We start from the raw sequence: 17,946 nt of genomic DNA, 5'->3' as shown, positions 1-17,946 counted from the left end.
TCTTCTTCTTCTTCTTCTTCTTCTTCTTCTTCTTCTTCTTCTTCTTCTTCTTCTTCTTCTTCTTCTTCTTCTTCTTCTTCTTCTTCTTCTTCAGATTTATGCCTTATTCCTCAGCCAAAATTTTTCGTTCACCTTGGAGTGCTTCTGTCTCCTGTTTTCATCCCTAGCTCACCAACTTGAGTATAGTAGACAGCATAGCATCAATACAAGCTCCTCACCATTAAATTGCCCTTGAATTTACCTTGTCTGTTCAACACAAGACATACCCAAGCACCCTCTCACTTATGACTACATACTCCCCACTCCCATCATATTTTACCCACTTGCTTCTTTACTTGCAACCTCAGAGCAACTTAACATGGAGACCAATCTGGCTCATGTGTTTTAGATAATTGAATACTGGCAAGCTGTCAGTATTGCCTGGGAATTTTCAGAAATGCAGACTTCTAACTCAGTCTGACTAGCCACTTTTAAAACTGAGAAAAGAAGGTCATGATTGAGAGACTAGCCTAGGCCATGTAGTGAGATCACATCTCAGAGAAACAGGAACTAGAGAGATAGCTCCATGGTAGAAGACATGTCTCACCATCATAAGAACCTGGATCAGTGATAGCCAGTGCATGTACGTGAGCTCATGTGCACACAACACATGCAGCCTCCCGTGGTCCACTCTAGGTTCACTCAGCCTGCCAAACTCATGTGAGCATAAGAGAACGTTCTGACCTTCAGCCTTTAGACTGTTAACTCTGCTTGTTTAAGTAGCTCTCTAATCTTTTGCTAGCTCATGCATACCGTCAATGATTCCCAAGCTTATGAGAGGTCAGTAATTGAAAAGAATTCATAAGCAAAACACTGTAAGAATGCAAAACGCTTTTACATTTTATGAACATAGATGGTATTTAGTATTCCTAATTCTAAGTTATTTTTTTGTGCATTAGTGGAATGTTGTGTTATATTTATTGGCCCAAGGATTTGAGCGATGTCTATTGTTTCTCTATAAGCAAAAAACATGTTTGTGCCTAAAAACTATTTCATTTGCTGATAAAGCCAGGCTACAATTTACAGGGTGTTTTTGTTGTTGGGGCTAGTAGTGTTTTTTGCTCATTTTAATTAAGGTGGATTGATCTAATTCAAAATATTTTAACATATTACAGAATCCAAATATTTATTTATGTTTGCCATAAAAACAGAAGTATCTCTTCAAGCGGCAGTGTCACTTTGGGGGAAGAAAAAAACAATACAATCGAAAGATCTGAATGTAGTTTCCTCAGAATGCTGAGGCTCTGTTCCTTTCTCATAATCCTATAAATACACACAGAAACATCAGTTATTGTGCTGGTAAAAATGAAGACTGTAATGGTAAACAGACCGCACCTTCCCATCAGCAAGTAAATCGACCCAGGCCAGGGAAACAGCATTTTGTGGTACCTCCCGTTGTACTACATAGGCGCTTGTCTGCCTGTGACAGTTTAAGAAAGTTCTCAAAATGTGTTAATATTGCAGAGCCATGACTATCTTTCCAGAGTCATTCTTACTGTTCCAGTTGAGGGGTTAGGAAGTCACCATCAGTCCACTGACTGTTGCTATGAAGAAAGGTTCTACGGAAGCAGAGCAGGACCCTTTGTTTATGTGCAACAGATGGCTACAAAGGCATGGGACCCATACCAGCTAAAGAAATTTAAGAATATTTTCTATCTCTATTCTAGACTCATTCACAGATAGTCAGGGATCTAAACGTGTCTCCGTTTGGAAGTTTCTTGAGGTCCTGCTTAACACGTTAAACTGAAACGCAAACACTCATAAACTAGCTCTAAATTGTTCGTGCTCAAACGTGGAAGAGAGCTGAAGGGTGAGAAGAAAGACGGATTTCTGAAGGATGTGATAACTATGAAAACCCAGGGAGAGAGAGAAGAGCTACTCCAGAAGCAGTAATGCAGGAAAATTGAAGCAAGGAACTCACTGGAGCCTTAACAAAGTCAAGGCTGCGGAGCAGCAGAGAAGGAAGGAGGAAGGAAAGCTGCAGAGCATGTTTGTTTAGGCTGAGGCCAGCACGCTCTATACTCGGGCAGGCACTTGCATAGGAGTCATTTTTAGAATTAGAACAATAACTACAAGAGAATTGCCTCCATGTTGTAGAATCATCAAAACGTAAAGAGGGCAAACAACCCAAGGACTCCTAACCTTAACCCAATGAAATACAATCCAGCAACTTCACTATACAGGAGAGTGGGCTTCTGAAGGCTGGTTACTCCAGGATGGTGAGACTGTAAACACACACTTCATTGGGTTTTGCCATTAATGTTTCTATTTCTCTCTTTTCTGAAGCTTGTGCATTCATGACTTCGTCCTGTCAGCGTCAGGTTCTAAAGGTTTTATCTTATATTTTTTATTTCTTTGAAGTGCACTATCATTTTTGGCCATTTACTCTTCTGTTTATTCTAGTAGCTTTAACGTGTTTGTTAATCATGAAACTGGTAAATCAAAAACCCCAGGACTTAGGACACCTCGTGTTGTTTGGCACACTCCTAGCCATTACCAGCTGTTCCATATAGATCTGTTATTGCTTGGTCTTCGACCTTGAATTTTATATTGATGTCTGTTTGACATTTTCTACGGATCTTAACTAGTCCTTTTTTTTTTTTTCTGGTATCAGGTGGTGGTCAATGCACTCATAGGAGCAATCCCTTCCATCATGAATGTGCTTCTTGTATGTCTTATATTCTGGCTAATATTTAGCATCATGGGAGTCAATCTGTTTGCTGGCAAGTTCTACGAGTGCGTTAACACTACAGATGGCTCACGGTTTCCCACAGCTCAAGTTGCAAACCGCTCTGAGTGCTTTGCCCTTATGAATGTCAGTGGAAATGTCCGATGGAAAAACCTGAAAGTGAACTTTGATAACGTTGGGCTCGGCTACCTGTCTCTGCTTCAAGTTGTAAGTGATTCTTCTCACGACGAATGCTTGGTGCAGAGTGGAGGGTGTCATTCATTGTTTAGATAGATAAGCTGCTACGTAGAAATTAAGATGCCATGAAATGTTTCCAATAGCCCTGCTTTTCTTTTAGAGTGTGTTGCCTATCAGCATGGCTAAAAAGCACAGAGTTCTTGAATTGTATTTTTATTAATCCAGTATTAAGTTTGTTTTCACTCGAACCTCCATCATGGCATCACCAGAATATCCACTTCCAAGTAGCCATTGTGAAACTTCTATGTTTATCTTACAAGGGAATGAGAAGACTTTCCTAGAGGCATAGACAAGCCTTGAGGAAATGGAGACAAATTGTTTCTTGCCCTAACAATAACATTCTTCTCCACTTTTGGAAAGTAGAAGTTCATATGCATTAATTCATAATATTTGTAAAAATTGTAACAATTTGTAAATGTTTAATTAGGAAAAAAGTTTAGATAATGACCTTTTTAAAAATTATAGCTGTTATAGCACGGCTTTTACATTTGAAATAAACAAATATGATACTCTGATTTAAAATGTCACAGTATTTTTATGTAAAACTCGTATTTTAAAATAGAACAAAACTTATTTGACACTACTAGTAAATATTGTAAGACTAAATAGACATAGCTCTATTTATAATCACTTTAGAGTCTGGGCTCCACACTAAAGTTCTATAAATGGACTTGCAGGCAACTTTCAAAGGCTGGATGGATATTATGTATGCAGCTGTTGACTCTGTCAATGTAAGTATTGATCAATTTTAATTTTTTTTTAGTTTAACTCAGTAGATTTTGAACCACAGGTCTCATGCATGCCATGAATACGTACAAATATAATGAAAAGCTGCCACCCTGCTGCAGTCGAGTGGTTCTGGATCTACTACATTTCGCAAATTCTTCCACCAACTCTGAGCACTGTACTTTCACTGTCTGAGTCTTAGTTTAATCTACTGGGAAAAGGAAATAATCCAGTGTCTCTCTCATGGGTATGTTGTGAGGATTCACCAATCAGCACTTAGCATAGGCTAGTGGTCTCTAATGGACAGCAAACACAAGTTTATCAGAATAAATATGAAATTATCTTTATTCAGATTTTTTTTACTGTTTTTATATTTTGAAGCACATTGAAATAAAATCTTATCTAATAAACCTTAAAGATTATTGGCTAGTTTATGTTCCTAAAATCCAGTAAACATATTTATAATCAATAGAAATACAATAAAATTAATATGAATTTGGAAATTAAGAGTATTCTTTCCATCATTTAGCTGAGAGTTCTCCTATTTGACTGAGATTAAGCTCTGCATATGATTATATCTTTTATAAATCACTTTAAAATTGTGTGACTATACAGAGTAAGTATCTATCAAACACTTGCTATTACTGGATAAATTTTTAACAGTGATTCTACGAAGTTTTAACAATGCTTCTGAAACACTCTTTCTAGGATAGCAGTCTTAGAATTACCTTGCCAACACACGTGAGAGCAAAAATAATAAATTTTATTGTCAACATGCTATTGACTCTTTCCACAGGTAAATGAGCAGCCGAAATATGAATACAACCTCTACATGTATATTTATTTTGTCATCTTTATTATCTTTGGGTCGTTCTTCACTTTGAATCTGTTCATTGGAGTCATCATAGACAATTTCAACCAACAGAAAAAGAAGATAAGTATTTTTAAGTGTTTCCTTTATTGCACTGAAAAAGAATTAACTCGAAGTTAATTGGTTACTTTACATTTTATTTTTCAAAGTATTGGTCAAACATGCAATTTCATATATACATAATCCTATCATTTTACTGTATAAAAGTTTTCTGTCGTAGCTTTAAACATAACATTAATTATTCTGTTTTCCCTGAGGTTGCCTATAAAGGACTGAACACTAACTAGATCACTAATTCAAACCAGTGAGCTACTTTCAAAGTAGTTTTATTTATTTTAGAAGTATCCTTTTGTCCTGCTAGCCATTGCTCTGTGGCATTTTAAGATGGCGCATAGGTGGCCATCACATGTGATGTGGTTGCTAAGATGAGGTCACCTTTGTTGTAGCATAAGGAACAATATAGCTAATGAAAGTAAGATTCCCTGAGTGTGCATATCAATCACTCTCCTGAGCTTTTTAACTCATTAATCCACATAACAGCTGTAGTTCCTTTGGACTGTCACAACAAAATGCTACAAAGAGTAGGACTCAAAACAACAGTGGTGTCTTCCCCTACAGGTTTAAAGAACAAAATCAAAGCAGTAGAGGGGTCCTGCTCTTGTCAAGGCCTCTAGAGGAGGATCCACCACTTATCCCCAGTCAAGCTCCTGTCAGTCAAGCCTGCCTTTGTCTTTTGGCAGTGTGAATCTAGTATCTATCCATCATCATATCCTTCTCCCTTTTTATACTGTCTGCTCCTCTAATAAGTACCCATCACGTCACATTATTAACACTCTGTTTCACTTGGACATCCTCTTAATTAAACAACGCTAGGCAGCAGCACTATCTTTAATCAAGGTCATTTTCTATGTTGTTAGGAATTAGGGTTCATATATATTTAAGGTGATAGAATTCAACTTACAAGGTCAACCGTTATATTCTTATTTATTGTTACTATAATGTCCTAGGAAAGAGGATATAAAGTTGGGGATTTCATAGGTAAAGCACTTACCTAAGATGCACAAGACCCTGGATTTAGTCCCAGTAAAAAAACAAATAAAAAAAGAAAAAAAAAAGCGATGAAAGTAGAAACAAGGAAAGGCACAACAGGATGAGTAACTGACCCTAAATCAGGCTCCTAATAAGTAATATAGACTAAATAAAGCCAGTAATAGATCTCCTATCTGCTGAATATTTACTCAACTTTTATTCCATCCACTCCACTGTAGCTTCATGACCTGCATATCTGAAAGAGTGAAAAGTGCAAGGAGAAAATTACACAAAAATTCACAGGGGTAGTCAGAAAAGTGGATTCAGTTGTGAGTGGCATTTGATAAACCTTCTGAAGGTAGGTAAGAGGACATGCAGCAAGCAGGAGGTCAAATAATGGACAATCTCCATAAAGGAGAACAGAAAGGGGTGCGTATATGTCTATCTCTAATAAAAGACGCAACAGTTCAGATGAACAGCAACTCACCCAGTTAATATGGAACTTAGATTTGAAGGGAGAGATAGAAATATTCATGATGTTTGTAGCTTTGTGAAAGCAAATTTGAAAATCCTTATTAATTAAATGTTGTTCAGTAGGAGCTGCTATGTCATTGGGTATTTCAAGCAAGGCGTAACAGGCATGCAGGACACTGACGTTATTGGGATTCTGTTATGTCTGATACTTTGTAAGATGACTCATGTGTGAAATCTAGAGAAATTAACTCTGGCTAACTTATTAGAGAGGATATATGACATTTCTACAGTCTGACCCTAGAGAATAGCTTTATCATAGACCAAGATGCAGAGTTACTTCAGCCACAGATTATGAAAATGGACTTTCATAAAAGTCATCTGTGACTGAAAACTCAGGTTAGTTCAGACCCTGTTGAATCTGTCACCTGAGCAGTTCTTAGAATATTTAAAATAGCCCACCATGGCAATAGTTAATAAAGAACATACTCAATTAAGAAAATTTGTCAAAGAATGACCACGGCTGTTGGGCACTGCAGGAGAAGAGAATCTATGCCTTAGGTTTATTGAAAATTAACTGAGTTACTATGGTTTGGGTACTACCAAAAGACACTTTTGGAAAAATAGGAGTAGGATTCCTAGAGAAAAGTATTTCAGGTTTCAGCTAGGCATCTATAGATAAGTATGTGCACACATTGGCATGCCTATAGTGCACAGAATTCACTATTGCAAGCACAAAAAGGCGTCAGTTTGCTTCAAAGCCCACATGTTACCCAGGATTCAATGTAGCCTCTTAAGTATTTTAAATGCAAGTATTTTAGTTTCAGATTATGACTCTGCCCACCCTTTTGAGATGCACACTCCCATTTTGCCAGTTCTCTCAACCATCCATCATCTCTATCAGTATCCTCTTCATCATTAAAACTTTCCTGTGACATTTCAATTTCTAAAGATAACCACAAGCATTCAACTGAAGGGTAGTAGGTAAGCCATGAGTAGGTTGACGTTTTAGAATTGGAAACTCAGAAGAAGCAGAGGCTGAACATGGATGTGGACACCTGTATGTGAATTCTGAGTAATGACAACCCTTTTTAATAACCATATCCTTATGAGGAAGATGAAGCACAGCTACACTAAAATATCCTCCATTCAAAATGGTGGAGTCCCAAATGCTTCAGATGTCATATTTTCTTGGATTTTAATATTAATTTTAATATTAACATGCTTAATGAGATATTGTGGGTATGAGACAAAGTCAATACCAAAAGACAATCATCTATGTTTTATAGACATGTTGTACACATAAGATGGTTATTATCTATAAAATTTGAAGTGTACACACACATAGATGCTGACACAGCTAAAGAACTGCACATACATTTCTAGCACTGTCTGTTATTTCTTTTCTCAATTCATGAAATAGCGATGTGGGGAAATAAATATAAAATAATAGAAAATTAATATTATGCTAGTTGCTGTTGTAGAACTCTACTCCTGATGAGAATCCAAGTCATTTGAAAAAGCATGAAAGGCATTTCTAAGTATTCCTAATCCACCTGATTTTAGCAGTAATATATTTTAGTAATAAAACTAGGAGAGGAAATGATACCTCAGTAAATAAAACAAAATATCACAGGTAAGTCTGTGAAAATATAATCAAGGTCATGTGTGTACTCTACAAATGTGAATTACATTATGACCATGTTTATACATAGGTATTCATTTTAGGCATCTTATGTATAGATTATAGGCATGTGAAAATAAATTTCATCTCTATATTTAAATATATAACTCTTTTATTAATCAGAAGAAAGAACTGTACATTGATTCTGGTTTTAAGTGGGTTTCTCTTTTGTTTCTTTACCTTGGAGGTCAAGATATCTTTATGACAGAAGAACAGAAGAAGTACTATAATGCAATGAAGAAGCTGGGATCCAAGAAACCACAAAAGCCAATTCCTAGGCCAGGGGTAAATATATAATGTGTGTGTGTGTGTGTGTGTGTGTGTGTGTGTGTGTGTGTACGCATGTGTGCATACACATGCAATATTAATTTGTGTTCATTTCCTAACTGTAATATATTTTACTCTTTTTATAAAATTTATTTATTTTTTGTGCATTAAATTTTGATCATGTTTTCCCTCCCCCAACTCCTTATAGATCCCTTGTATTTTTTAAGATGAAGATAGTACTTGAGAATTTTACTCTGCATTCTCTGTCATTTTTGGTTTGTTTTGCAGAACAAATTCCAAGGATGTATATTTGACTTAGTGACAAATCAAGCTTTTGATATCACCATCATGGTCCTCATTTGCCTCAACATGGTAACCATGATGGTAGAAAAAGAAGGGCAAAGTGATTACATGACTGATGTTTTGTACTGGATCAACGTGGTCTTCATTATCCTGTTCACTGGGGAGTGTGTGCTGAAGCTGATCTCCCTCCGACATTACTACTTCACTGTGGGATGGAACATTTTTGATTTTGTGGTAGTGATCCTCTCCATTGTAGGTAAGGACATTTAATTTTAATTGTGGATAAAGTCCACGCTGCTCAAAGCAGTGTCTGCAGGCTTGAGATCTGTTTTACTTTCAAGTGAATTATTAGCATGAAAGAATGGGGGAGATCATAAAAGAAAGCATTTTCTACATCAGAATTCTATAGTTACAGGCAGTTGAGAGGTACCAGATATAGGAGCTGAGAACCAAGCTCAGGTCCTTTGCAAGAGCCCCAAACCTCTGAGTGACCACTCTCCAGCCTCAGTGACTAGTTTGATGAAATTAATTTATAATTTCCCTAAAACTAGCAGTGAAACTTTTCATCTGACAGTGATTACAGACTGAAAACACAGCAGTAATAATAGCCATAACAGTGTTTAAAATCAAAGGTCAAAAGATTCAGAGAAACTAAACACTAGACGTTGACAATTAGTAGTTAACTCACCTGATAGCCATAAAAATCAAAGGTCGGTATTGAAAACGTGGGGCAGCTGGAGTGGTGGCCCGGTTAATCACAGCACTGGGGAGGCAAAGATTGGCAGATCTCTTTGAAGTTCCAGACTAGACTGCTCTACACAGCAGTATTCAGTCCAGCCAAGAGCAAAACTTACATGGTCAGACCCAATTTAAAAAAAAATAAAAAAGTTAGAAAATTTGCATAATTTTTAAATTTTTATTTAATTATTTCCCTCCCGTTTTTTCCATCTTTTAGAATCAGTTTATGGCTGGCTCTAGCACTGAACTCCATTCTGAGTCCTGGAAATAGATTTTTGAGCATGAGGGTGCATAATCCTTTCTATTCATGACACAACGTTAGTCTCAAGAGAATGAAAAACATCTTATAGACAGAAATAGAGAGGAATGCATGCATGAATTTAGTTAAGATGGAAAAATGTCACAAGCAGTTATTTGCTAAAATACTGAATTCAAGATAGAAAAGAAAATTTGAATTTGTAAGATGGAGGACGAAGCTATTTAGATTCGTGATATTGTCCCACATAAGTATCTAAAATTTCCATTTATTTTTCCCCTCCCACATAGGAATGTTTCTCGCCGACATGATAGAGAAGTACTTTGTGTCCCCTACCCTTTTCCGAGTCATCCGCTTGGCCAGGATTGGCCGAATCCTACGCTTGATCAAAGGCGCCAAGGGCATCCGCACCCTGCTCTTCGCTCTGATGATGTCCCTTCCCGCGCTGTTCAACATTGGCCTCCTGCTTTTCCTGGTCATGTTCATCTACGCCATCTTTGGGATGTCCAACTTTGCCTATGTTAAAAAGGAAGCTGGCATTAACGACATGTTCAACTTTGAGACCTTTGGCAACAGCATGATCTGCCTATTTCAAATCACCACCTCGGCGGGTTGGGATGGGCTGCTGGCCCCCATCCTCAATAGTGCGCCTCCCGACTGTGATCCCAAAAAAATTCATCCAGGAAGTTCAGTAGAAGGGGACTGTGGGAACCCATCTGTGGGGATTTTCTACTTTGTCAGCTACATCATCATATCCTTCCTGGTTGTAGTGAACATGTACATCGCTGTCATCCTGGAGAACTTCAGCGTCGCCACAGAAGAAAGTACTGAACCTCTAAGTGAGGACGACTTTGAGATGTTCTATGAGGTCTGGGAGAAGTTCGATCCCGATGCCACTCAGTTCATAGAGTTCTGCAAGCTCTCTGACTTTGCAGCTGCCCTGGATCCTCCCCTTCTCATCGCAAAGCCAAACAAAGTCCAGCTCATCGCCATGGATCTGCCCATGGTGAGCGGAGACCGCATCCACTGCCTGGACATCTTATTTGCTTTTACGAAGAGGGTTTTGGGTGAGAGTGGAGAGATGGATTCTCTTCGTTCACAGATGGAAGAAAGGTTTATGTCCGCAAATCCTTCTAAAGTGTCCTATGAACCCATCACAACCACACTAAAACGAAAACAAGAGGATGTATCTGCTACTATCATTCAGCGTGCTTACAGAAGGTACCGCCTTCGGCAAAACGTCAAGAATATATCAAGTATATACATAAAAGATGGAGACAGGGATGATGACTTGCCCAATAAAGAAGATATAGTTTTTGATAATGTTATTGAGAACTCAAGTCCAGAAAAGACGGACGCAACTGCCTCTGCTGTCTCTCCACCTTCGTATGACAGTGTCACTAAGCCAGATCAAGAGAAATACGAGACAGACGAAACAGAAAAGGAAGACAAAGGCAAAGATGGGAAAGAAAATGGGGAATAGAGCCTCATGTGTTTACAGCCTGTGAAGGTGACTCACTGGTGTTAACTAGACTCTTTCACGGAGCTCTATGCCAAACTCTTTTTATCCAAACATTCTGAAAGGCAGCCCAGCCCCTAGTTCTGATCCAATGAGCGTCTGGCAGGCAGCATTGGCACATGGCTATTTTTGCATTGGTAAATGATTCTATAAGAATTATGAGCGTAACTGTGTAGGGAATAATCATTACTACAATCGAGGGTGATTTAATCATTTAACAAGTCCCAAAATCATGGAGACCATTTTGTCTCCATATCTTTTCTCTAGCTTCTAATTAAGTGTGTACCCCATCTAAATATTGAAATTCAGGTACAAACGCAAACATACACACAGACACAAATACAAACAGGATTAGTTATGATTGGGAATTCAGTGCAAATATTTTGCCTTTGGTTTGATTAGGTTTTTTGGGTTTTTTTTTTTCAAGACAGGGTTTCTCTGTGGCTTTGGAGCCTGTCCTGGAACTAGCTCTTGTAGACCAGGCTGCTCTCGAACTCACAGAGATCAGCCTGCCTCTGCCTCCCTAGTGCTGGGATTAAAGGCGTGTGCCACCATCGCCCGGCTTGCCTTTGGTTTGAAATGAAATTACTTGTAATAGTAATGGGAATTAGTAATGAAAGTTTTGTCAAAACATCTTATTATTAGGGAGTCAGACTCTTTATCCATAACTAGAGTTCAGTTTATATTTCGAGGTGCTCTAACTTACCCTACATTGCATCAAAAGCAATTTATAGGTATCTATAAGATGTCATGGGATTGAAGCATATGTAGGCTGCTTATTTAAGACATCACTTGCATTTGCATAGATTAGCATTCACTTTGATTTATGATGACATCTGCAGAATTTTCTGCTCACTTGATTCTCCCACCTCAGTCGCTTAGCTAGAACTTTAGGTTCACTGAGAACAGTTAGCCTGTCTTTCTTACATCCCACATTGTATGTACAATAACTACGGACCTTGAGAAATTATTGGAAATATTATATATATATATATATATATATATATATATCACATTTCATAATATAAAACACAAAGACTGTTAACAGAAAAAAATATTCTGCAAAGTTCCATTTACTTACATTTATTTCATCCAACTTGCCCAATAAGACAGCTAATGACTCAACTCTGAATGCCAGTTGTCACATTTATCTTCTTATGCCATATTGGTCTGTCATATTTTATCTCTAAGCAAATTTAATGCTTCCTTTTAATGAAATGCACCTTGAAATGCAATTAGCTACTTGATACCCTAGCACTTGTTTGAGCAGATGACCGGAACACAGTATGTACTGCAGATCTCTTAAATACAATCCTTAATGTGTTTGGCAGCTTCCCAAGTTACAAGGAACACCAGGCTTTTAATACCTGCCCACCAGGTGTGCAGTATGAATGAAACAGCAGCCCACCAGGTGTGCAGTATGAATGAAACAGCATTCAGAGAGCAAGTCTCAGCAGCTTGCTTTATCATCACTAATTTCCCTGATTGTGGAAGTAGACCTCTGAACCTCTATTATTTCATCTGTAAATAACATAGTTGACACTTCCTCCTTAATATTCTAATCTGTGATATGAAATATACTTTACATTGAGCAGGAAAATGGCCCAGGCTTATCATTTTGAAAGCCCATTCATTTTGAGCTGATTGTAACTACCCTACAAAGGATTGGAAATCAAAAACTTTATGTTTATGAAGCACTTGGTAAGCATAAGTGGCCCTGACTCATTCTCTCGTAATTTTACTCTAAGAAGATGAAGCCATTCTTCCAACACATTATCTTTGCAGAGAAAATAGAGCTGAGTAAAAGGAGACAATTCTGAGGGAAACTTTGAAGTAACTGCATAAAACATACTTCATCAAATTGCTTTTGAAATTCAAAGGTAACACAGGTGTTGGTATAATAAGTAATCAAAACGTATATTCTTTATTTCTTGCCCAGTTAAAAAGAAAAGTTCAAACATTACTAGAGACATGAAGAGACAAAGATAGAATGAGGAATGCAAGGAGGGAGTGAAGAAGCAAAGCTATAAGAACAAGAAGAAAGATAAAATTATACAGACTTGCTCAGAATGCTGTCCACTGTGGTGCGTTGTACAGTGTCCTAGAGAAGAGTCTCATTACACCCATTTGTCTAAGGGACCTAAGAAGTTAAGTGTAAGACTGACAGCTCTCTGCATCTATGCTTAACCATTTAGCCTAGTTTGGGGGGCTACTGTTTAATTTCTACAGAAGATTCCAAACAGTGCTCAGCTCAGCAATATAGAGCCCTGTGCATCTGTTAAGCTGCTAGAATAGGTTTGGTCGGCTTAATTTGGGGATTCCACACAAAACCTTTCATTTGTAACAAGCTTTAATACATTCAGCTAAGAGATTAGCTTGTTTAACAGTTGAAATCAGTTTCTCATTATTTTGCACCCATTAAAAATATAACTACATTGTAAATATTTTATGGATATAATATGTGCAGATGTTTGGTATAGATTACCTGTGATTTGCTATTAATGTTTTTACCATGGTTGATTTTTATGTAAATTTAATATATTGGCAACTGGTTCCTCAATATACTTTTTTTTTAGCATTGCAAAAAAATAACAGTTATAAAGTTTCTCTTTTTTTCTACTTCGTGCTGAACATATTTCATTCTGAACTATATAATTTTAAATGTGATATTATTTTATACATACAAATATGTTTATCCTCCAAATCACTACTTATGACATAGTATCCATTAAAAATGGTATTTTTGTTAGACAGGATTTCTCCCGGTAGCCCTGGCTTTCCTAGAACTCACTCTGTCTAGAACTCACTCTGTATACCAGGGGCTGGCCTTGAACTAAGGGAGATCTGCCTTCTTCTGCCTCCTGAGTGCTGAGATTAATGGCATGCACCACCACTGCCTGGTCTAAAAATGGTATTTGACAATAGAATAACATTTAGTAAAAGCTTAAAGCAAGCTTACACCCCTTTTCATATTGGCTCGTGTTTGTACTAATTATAAAATGTCATCCCATGAAGCTACTAGTCGTATATCCACTAAAATTATTTTACCTATTGACATAAAATGCTGACTATATAAATGAAGATATAGACAGCATATGTGAACGCATATCCATCCACATAATTTGGGCGAAAACAGGAGAATCTCATTTAACTAATTTGTCTCTTCTCACTGCAAATAGTAAAAGAAATCTGTGAGCTATTTCAAATTTCAAATTGTCACATCTTACGGTCATAAATATCTAGCATGGTTTTGTAGAATTTTGATAGTTTTATAAGAGTGGAAATTAAGTGCATATGTAAATAAAACCATCCACACTAGCAAATTTATCAAACGTGAATTGAAGTAATGAAAAGGGGGCAGCTAAATAAGGATGGTCAGTACCTGACCTGGGTTTAGAACTTATGTGTAGAGCCATCAATTTTTCAGTATATGTTTTCACTATGTCGTTAGTTTCCTGATGACAACAATCAAGAACTGCTCCCAGCACATGAATAAGTAGCCATGCATATATGAATGCTGTTTACAAAACCCATAGACTCACGAATGCTCAAAATGTTTCAGTTTGTCAACATTACATTGTAGCTATAATTGTTAATAGAATCTAAAATAAAAGTCACCAAAAATGAAAGATTTCATATTTATTTTGTGTCTCAGTACGCTTAGGGGTAAATTTATGGCATCCTTAATAATTGTTTGTATTTTTTTTCTTTGTTTCTTTTTCTCTCCTTTCCTTGTCTTTGCAACACGAACATCTTCATTGTAATGAGTCCTGGATGCAAAAGCTGAGGAAGAGAAGTGTGGAGTTCCAAAATAATTCATTCAGTTCCACAAGGGAGTTTGTATAGGGGGAGATGTTGAGACAGGAAGTGACCAAAGGCAAACATTTAGCTAAAGAAAAGTAATGTATGCTTGTTCTTCTTCTTGTCTTGGCCTTGCTAAGCTGCATAGCACGTGTGACAAGTAATATCGTGTGTGCGTGATTCCGAGCCATATATGGATTCCAAACAAACCATGCTCCTGGATAGGTTACTTTTGTGGACCTCTGTTCACATTGAAAGTACGAGAGGGTGCTACTTCACACATGGTAGGAAGGTTAGGGTAAAACAATTACCGTGAAGCCATTCAAGCTGTTCCCAACATCGCAGCATCAAGAACTTAGCTCAGTAGTAGTGTTAGGGTGGTGCTCCAAGAGCTACCAAGGATTTTTGGAGTCCCGGCTACTTGTACATTGGGCAGAACCACAACTTAGCCAACATACATGCTCAATAATGACAATATTTCCTGTTTCATATGAGTCTGCATAAATATATTCCCAGAAGAGTTTCATGTCTTCTGCTGTAAACAATGAATATTTAGTGATGTGCTGTATATACAAATATTTCAAATGTAGGGTTTTTGTGATTTGTAAATTGAACCAATATGTTTAAGTCCGAAAACCTGGACATTTACAAAAGTTTAAATCATTTTTTAAAATGTGGATGTTTGTTCTAAAATTTAGCTATCTAATTAATACAAACCACTGTATTTTAACTGTGAGCATCCAGTAATTTTTATTTATTTATTTTTAATTTTACATACTAGCCCCAGTTCCCCCTCTCTTCCCTTCTCCCACCATCCCACCTACCCCCAGCCCACTCTCCCCCATCCACTCCTCAGATAAGGTAAGGCCTCCCTTGAAGAGTCTACAAAGTCTGGTACACCAAGTTGAGGCAGGACCAAGCTCCTCCCTCCTGTATCAAGGCTGAGCCAGGTATCCCATCATGGGGAATGGACTCCAAAATGTCAGTTAATACACCCAAGATATGTCCTGGTACCACAGCCAAGGGTCCCTGCAACAGATCAAGCCAGGTAACTGTCACCCACATTCAGAAGGTTTAGTTCATTCCCATGAAAGACTCCCCAACTGTCATTCCAGAGTCTGTGAGCTCCCACTAGCTTGGGTCAGCTGTCTGTAGTTTTCCCAATCATGACCTTGACCTTCCTTGCTCGTAGGATCCCTCTTCCCTCTCTTCAACTAAGCCCCCAGAGCTTAGCCATCAGTCAGTGCTTGGTTGTAGATCACTGTATCTGCTTCCATCAGTTACTGGTTGTAGGCTTTAGAGCATCCAGTATTTTTAATGATTTACATGCAATATACAGTAGAATTCATAGATGTTATATTGTGTTATTATTTCAACCTTAGAAATAATATAATAGAATGCAAGATGGTTTCAAAAGATTGCCAGGAACCTCTGTAATGGTAATAATATTTGCCATGGTCACTCTGTTAAACAAAATTAAAGGCACTAATTGATAGCATAAAACACCCAACCTGACTGATGGATATAGACAGAAATTTCCCCTAACAGAAAAGCTCAAATCTTCCAATGTTGTAAGCCGCACAAATCCATAACACAAGCAAAATGAGATGTAGAAGTCATAGCAACCTCTCTCTTGGGTGGAGGGGATTATCCATCAGCCAGAGCAGAAGGGAATTCTGCTGAAGCAGCACCTCACGAACACAACAGAAGAACATGAATAACTGATAGTTATATGCAAGCAAGAGAGCAAACATGCTTCTCTTAGCTCCATTCTCTGTCACTCTTGAGTTGCACTTAGAGTAATGATTGATCTGTCTGGGGGAAGAGAAATTGAAAAGATTTGAGTAACTTCTCTAATGCTTTCATGTGCTGCAGCTGGAAGAACAGAAATCCCTATGAACATCAAAACTCTAGAAGAACTGAGCAAAAATACTCCATGTTCCAAATAAGCTGATAGGCCCTAAGTTTTATAGTATTCTTATAGAAGCAGAATATCTTGAAAATTATATTTCTCTTATCAAAATATAATTATCTTAAACACTTATAATTCATTTATACTTCAGTAAAATATAAAATGTCAAATGTATAGAAAATATATCTCACTAGTATTAAGAACATTCTAAAATTAAATTACAATTATTTTAAATTTAACCTAGATTTCCGGGTGCTGTTTTAATAAAAACATTCTTTTACTTATGGTTAATCTTGTGGTTGTTTGTGAATCTCGAGATTTATTCTCATTTATTTAAGAATCTTTTCCATTCTTGTGTTCAAAAAAAAAAACTTTAACATGTGATTTTTCCAGCACTTGAGAATGGGAAAATTTATATGAGAATTTCATCTCATTCATATAAGAGGCTTGAGACAACTGTAATACAGGACCTTCCCCTAAAAGAAGCAAAATCTTCCCATACCCTACCCTCACCTCTGTTTAGTCCTTTAACGCTTAGTATTCCTCCATTTCTTTCTTTTGAAAAGTGTTCTTCTACCTCTCAACAGTCTTTTAAAAATTGGGTTGTGGCCCCAGCTAGGTCCTTGGGCAGCAGAGCAGAGGTGCCTGAACTGGCCTTGCCCCACTATCACACTGATGATTATCTCGAATATTACCATAGAATCCTCCTATGGCGATGGATGGAAAAATAGAGACAGAGACCCTCATCAGAGCAACGGACTGAGCTCCCAAGGTCCAGCTGAAGAGCAGAAGGAGGGAGAAGATGAGCAAGGAAGTCAGGACCGCGAGGGGTTGGTCCACCCACTGAGACAGTGTGCCTGATCAAATCCAGGGAGCTCATCAAATCCAGCTGGACCGGAACTAAATGAGCATGCAATCAAACTGGACTGTCTGAATGTGGCTGACAATGGGGGCTGACTTAGAAGCCAGTGATAAAGGCACTGGGACTTGTTTCTACTGCATGTACCGGCTTTTTGGGACCCTAGTCTATTTGGATGCAAAGCTTCCTAGGCCTGGATTTAGCGGGGAGGGCCTTGGACTTCCCACAGGGCAGGGTTCCCTGCCCTCTCTTAAGGAGGGAGGGGGAGGGAGGAGGGTGAGCGGGGGAGTGGGAGAGGAATGGGAGGAGGAGAGGAAGTGTAAATTTTTGAATGGAAAATTTTTTTTAAAAAAAAAATTTCCCTGATAGAAGAGAAAGTGGGAAATACCCTACAACAGATGGGCACAGGAGATCGCTTCCTATGTGTAACCCCAGCAGCACAGACATTAAGAGCAACATTGAATAAATGGGACCTACTAAAACTGAGAAGCTTCTGTAAAGCAAAGGACACTGTCACTAAGACAAAAAGGCAACCTACTGACCGG

General features: G+C 37.9%; 1 protein-coding gene and 1 long non-coding RNA gene across 4 annotated transcripts in view; one reads left to right on the top strand and one right to left on the bottom strand.

Annotated features, from left to right (window-relative positions):
* Scn9a (sodium voltage-gated channel alpha subunit 9) overlaps nt 1-11,255 on the top strand; it is a 124,572-nt gene extending 113,317 nt beyond the window's left edge. For both annotated transcript variants that reach the window (XM_026778698.1, XM_005346500.2), the window contains exons 22-27: nt 2,654-2,935; nt 3,643-3,696; nt 4,488-4,625; nt 7,927-8,031; nt 8,302-8,572; nt 9,601-11,255. In XM_026778698.1, coding sequence (XP_026634499.1) covers nt 2,654-2,935; nt 3,643-3,696; nt 4,488-4,625; nt 7,927-8,031; nt 8,302-8,572; nt 9,601-10,793 — 2,043 coding nt within the window. In that variant the 3' untranslated portion in view covers nt 10,794-11,255. The remainder of the gene's footprint in view (nt 1-2,653; nt 2,936-3,642; nt 3,697-4,487; nt 4,626-7,926; nt 8,032-8,301; nt 8,573-9,600) is intronic.
* The window catches only part of LOC113455948, a 149,870-nt gene that overhangs the window by 113,197 nt on the left and 18,727 nt on the right, over nt 1-17,946 (bottom strand). The window contains exon 2 of one of the 2 annotated variants that reach the window (XR_003376849.1): nt 9,647-9,826. The exons of the other annotated variant lie outside the window; for it this stretch is intronic. This is a non-coding gene — a long non-coding RNA (uncharacterized LOC113455948). The remainder of the gene's footprint in view (nt 1-9,646; nt 9,827-17,946) is intronic. 2 annotated transcript variants of the gene reach the window in all.

Source organism: Microtus ochrogaster, chromosome 4, assembly GCF_000317375.1.
Source record: "Microtus ochrogaster isolate Prairie Vole_2 chromosome 4, MicOch1.0, whole genome shotgun sequence".
NCBI lineage: Eukaryota > Metazoa > Chordata > Mammalia > Rodentia > Cricetidae > Microtus > Microtus ochrogaster.
This window is presented reverse-complemented; position numbering and strand designations above follow the sequence as displayed.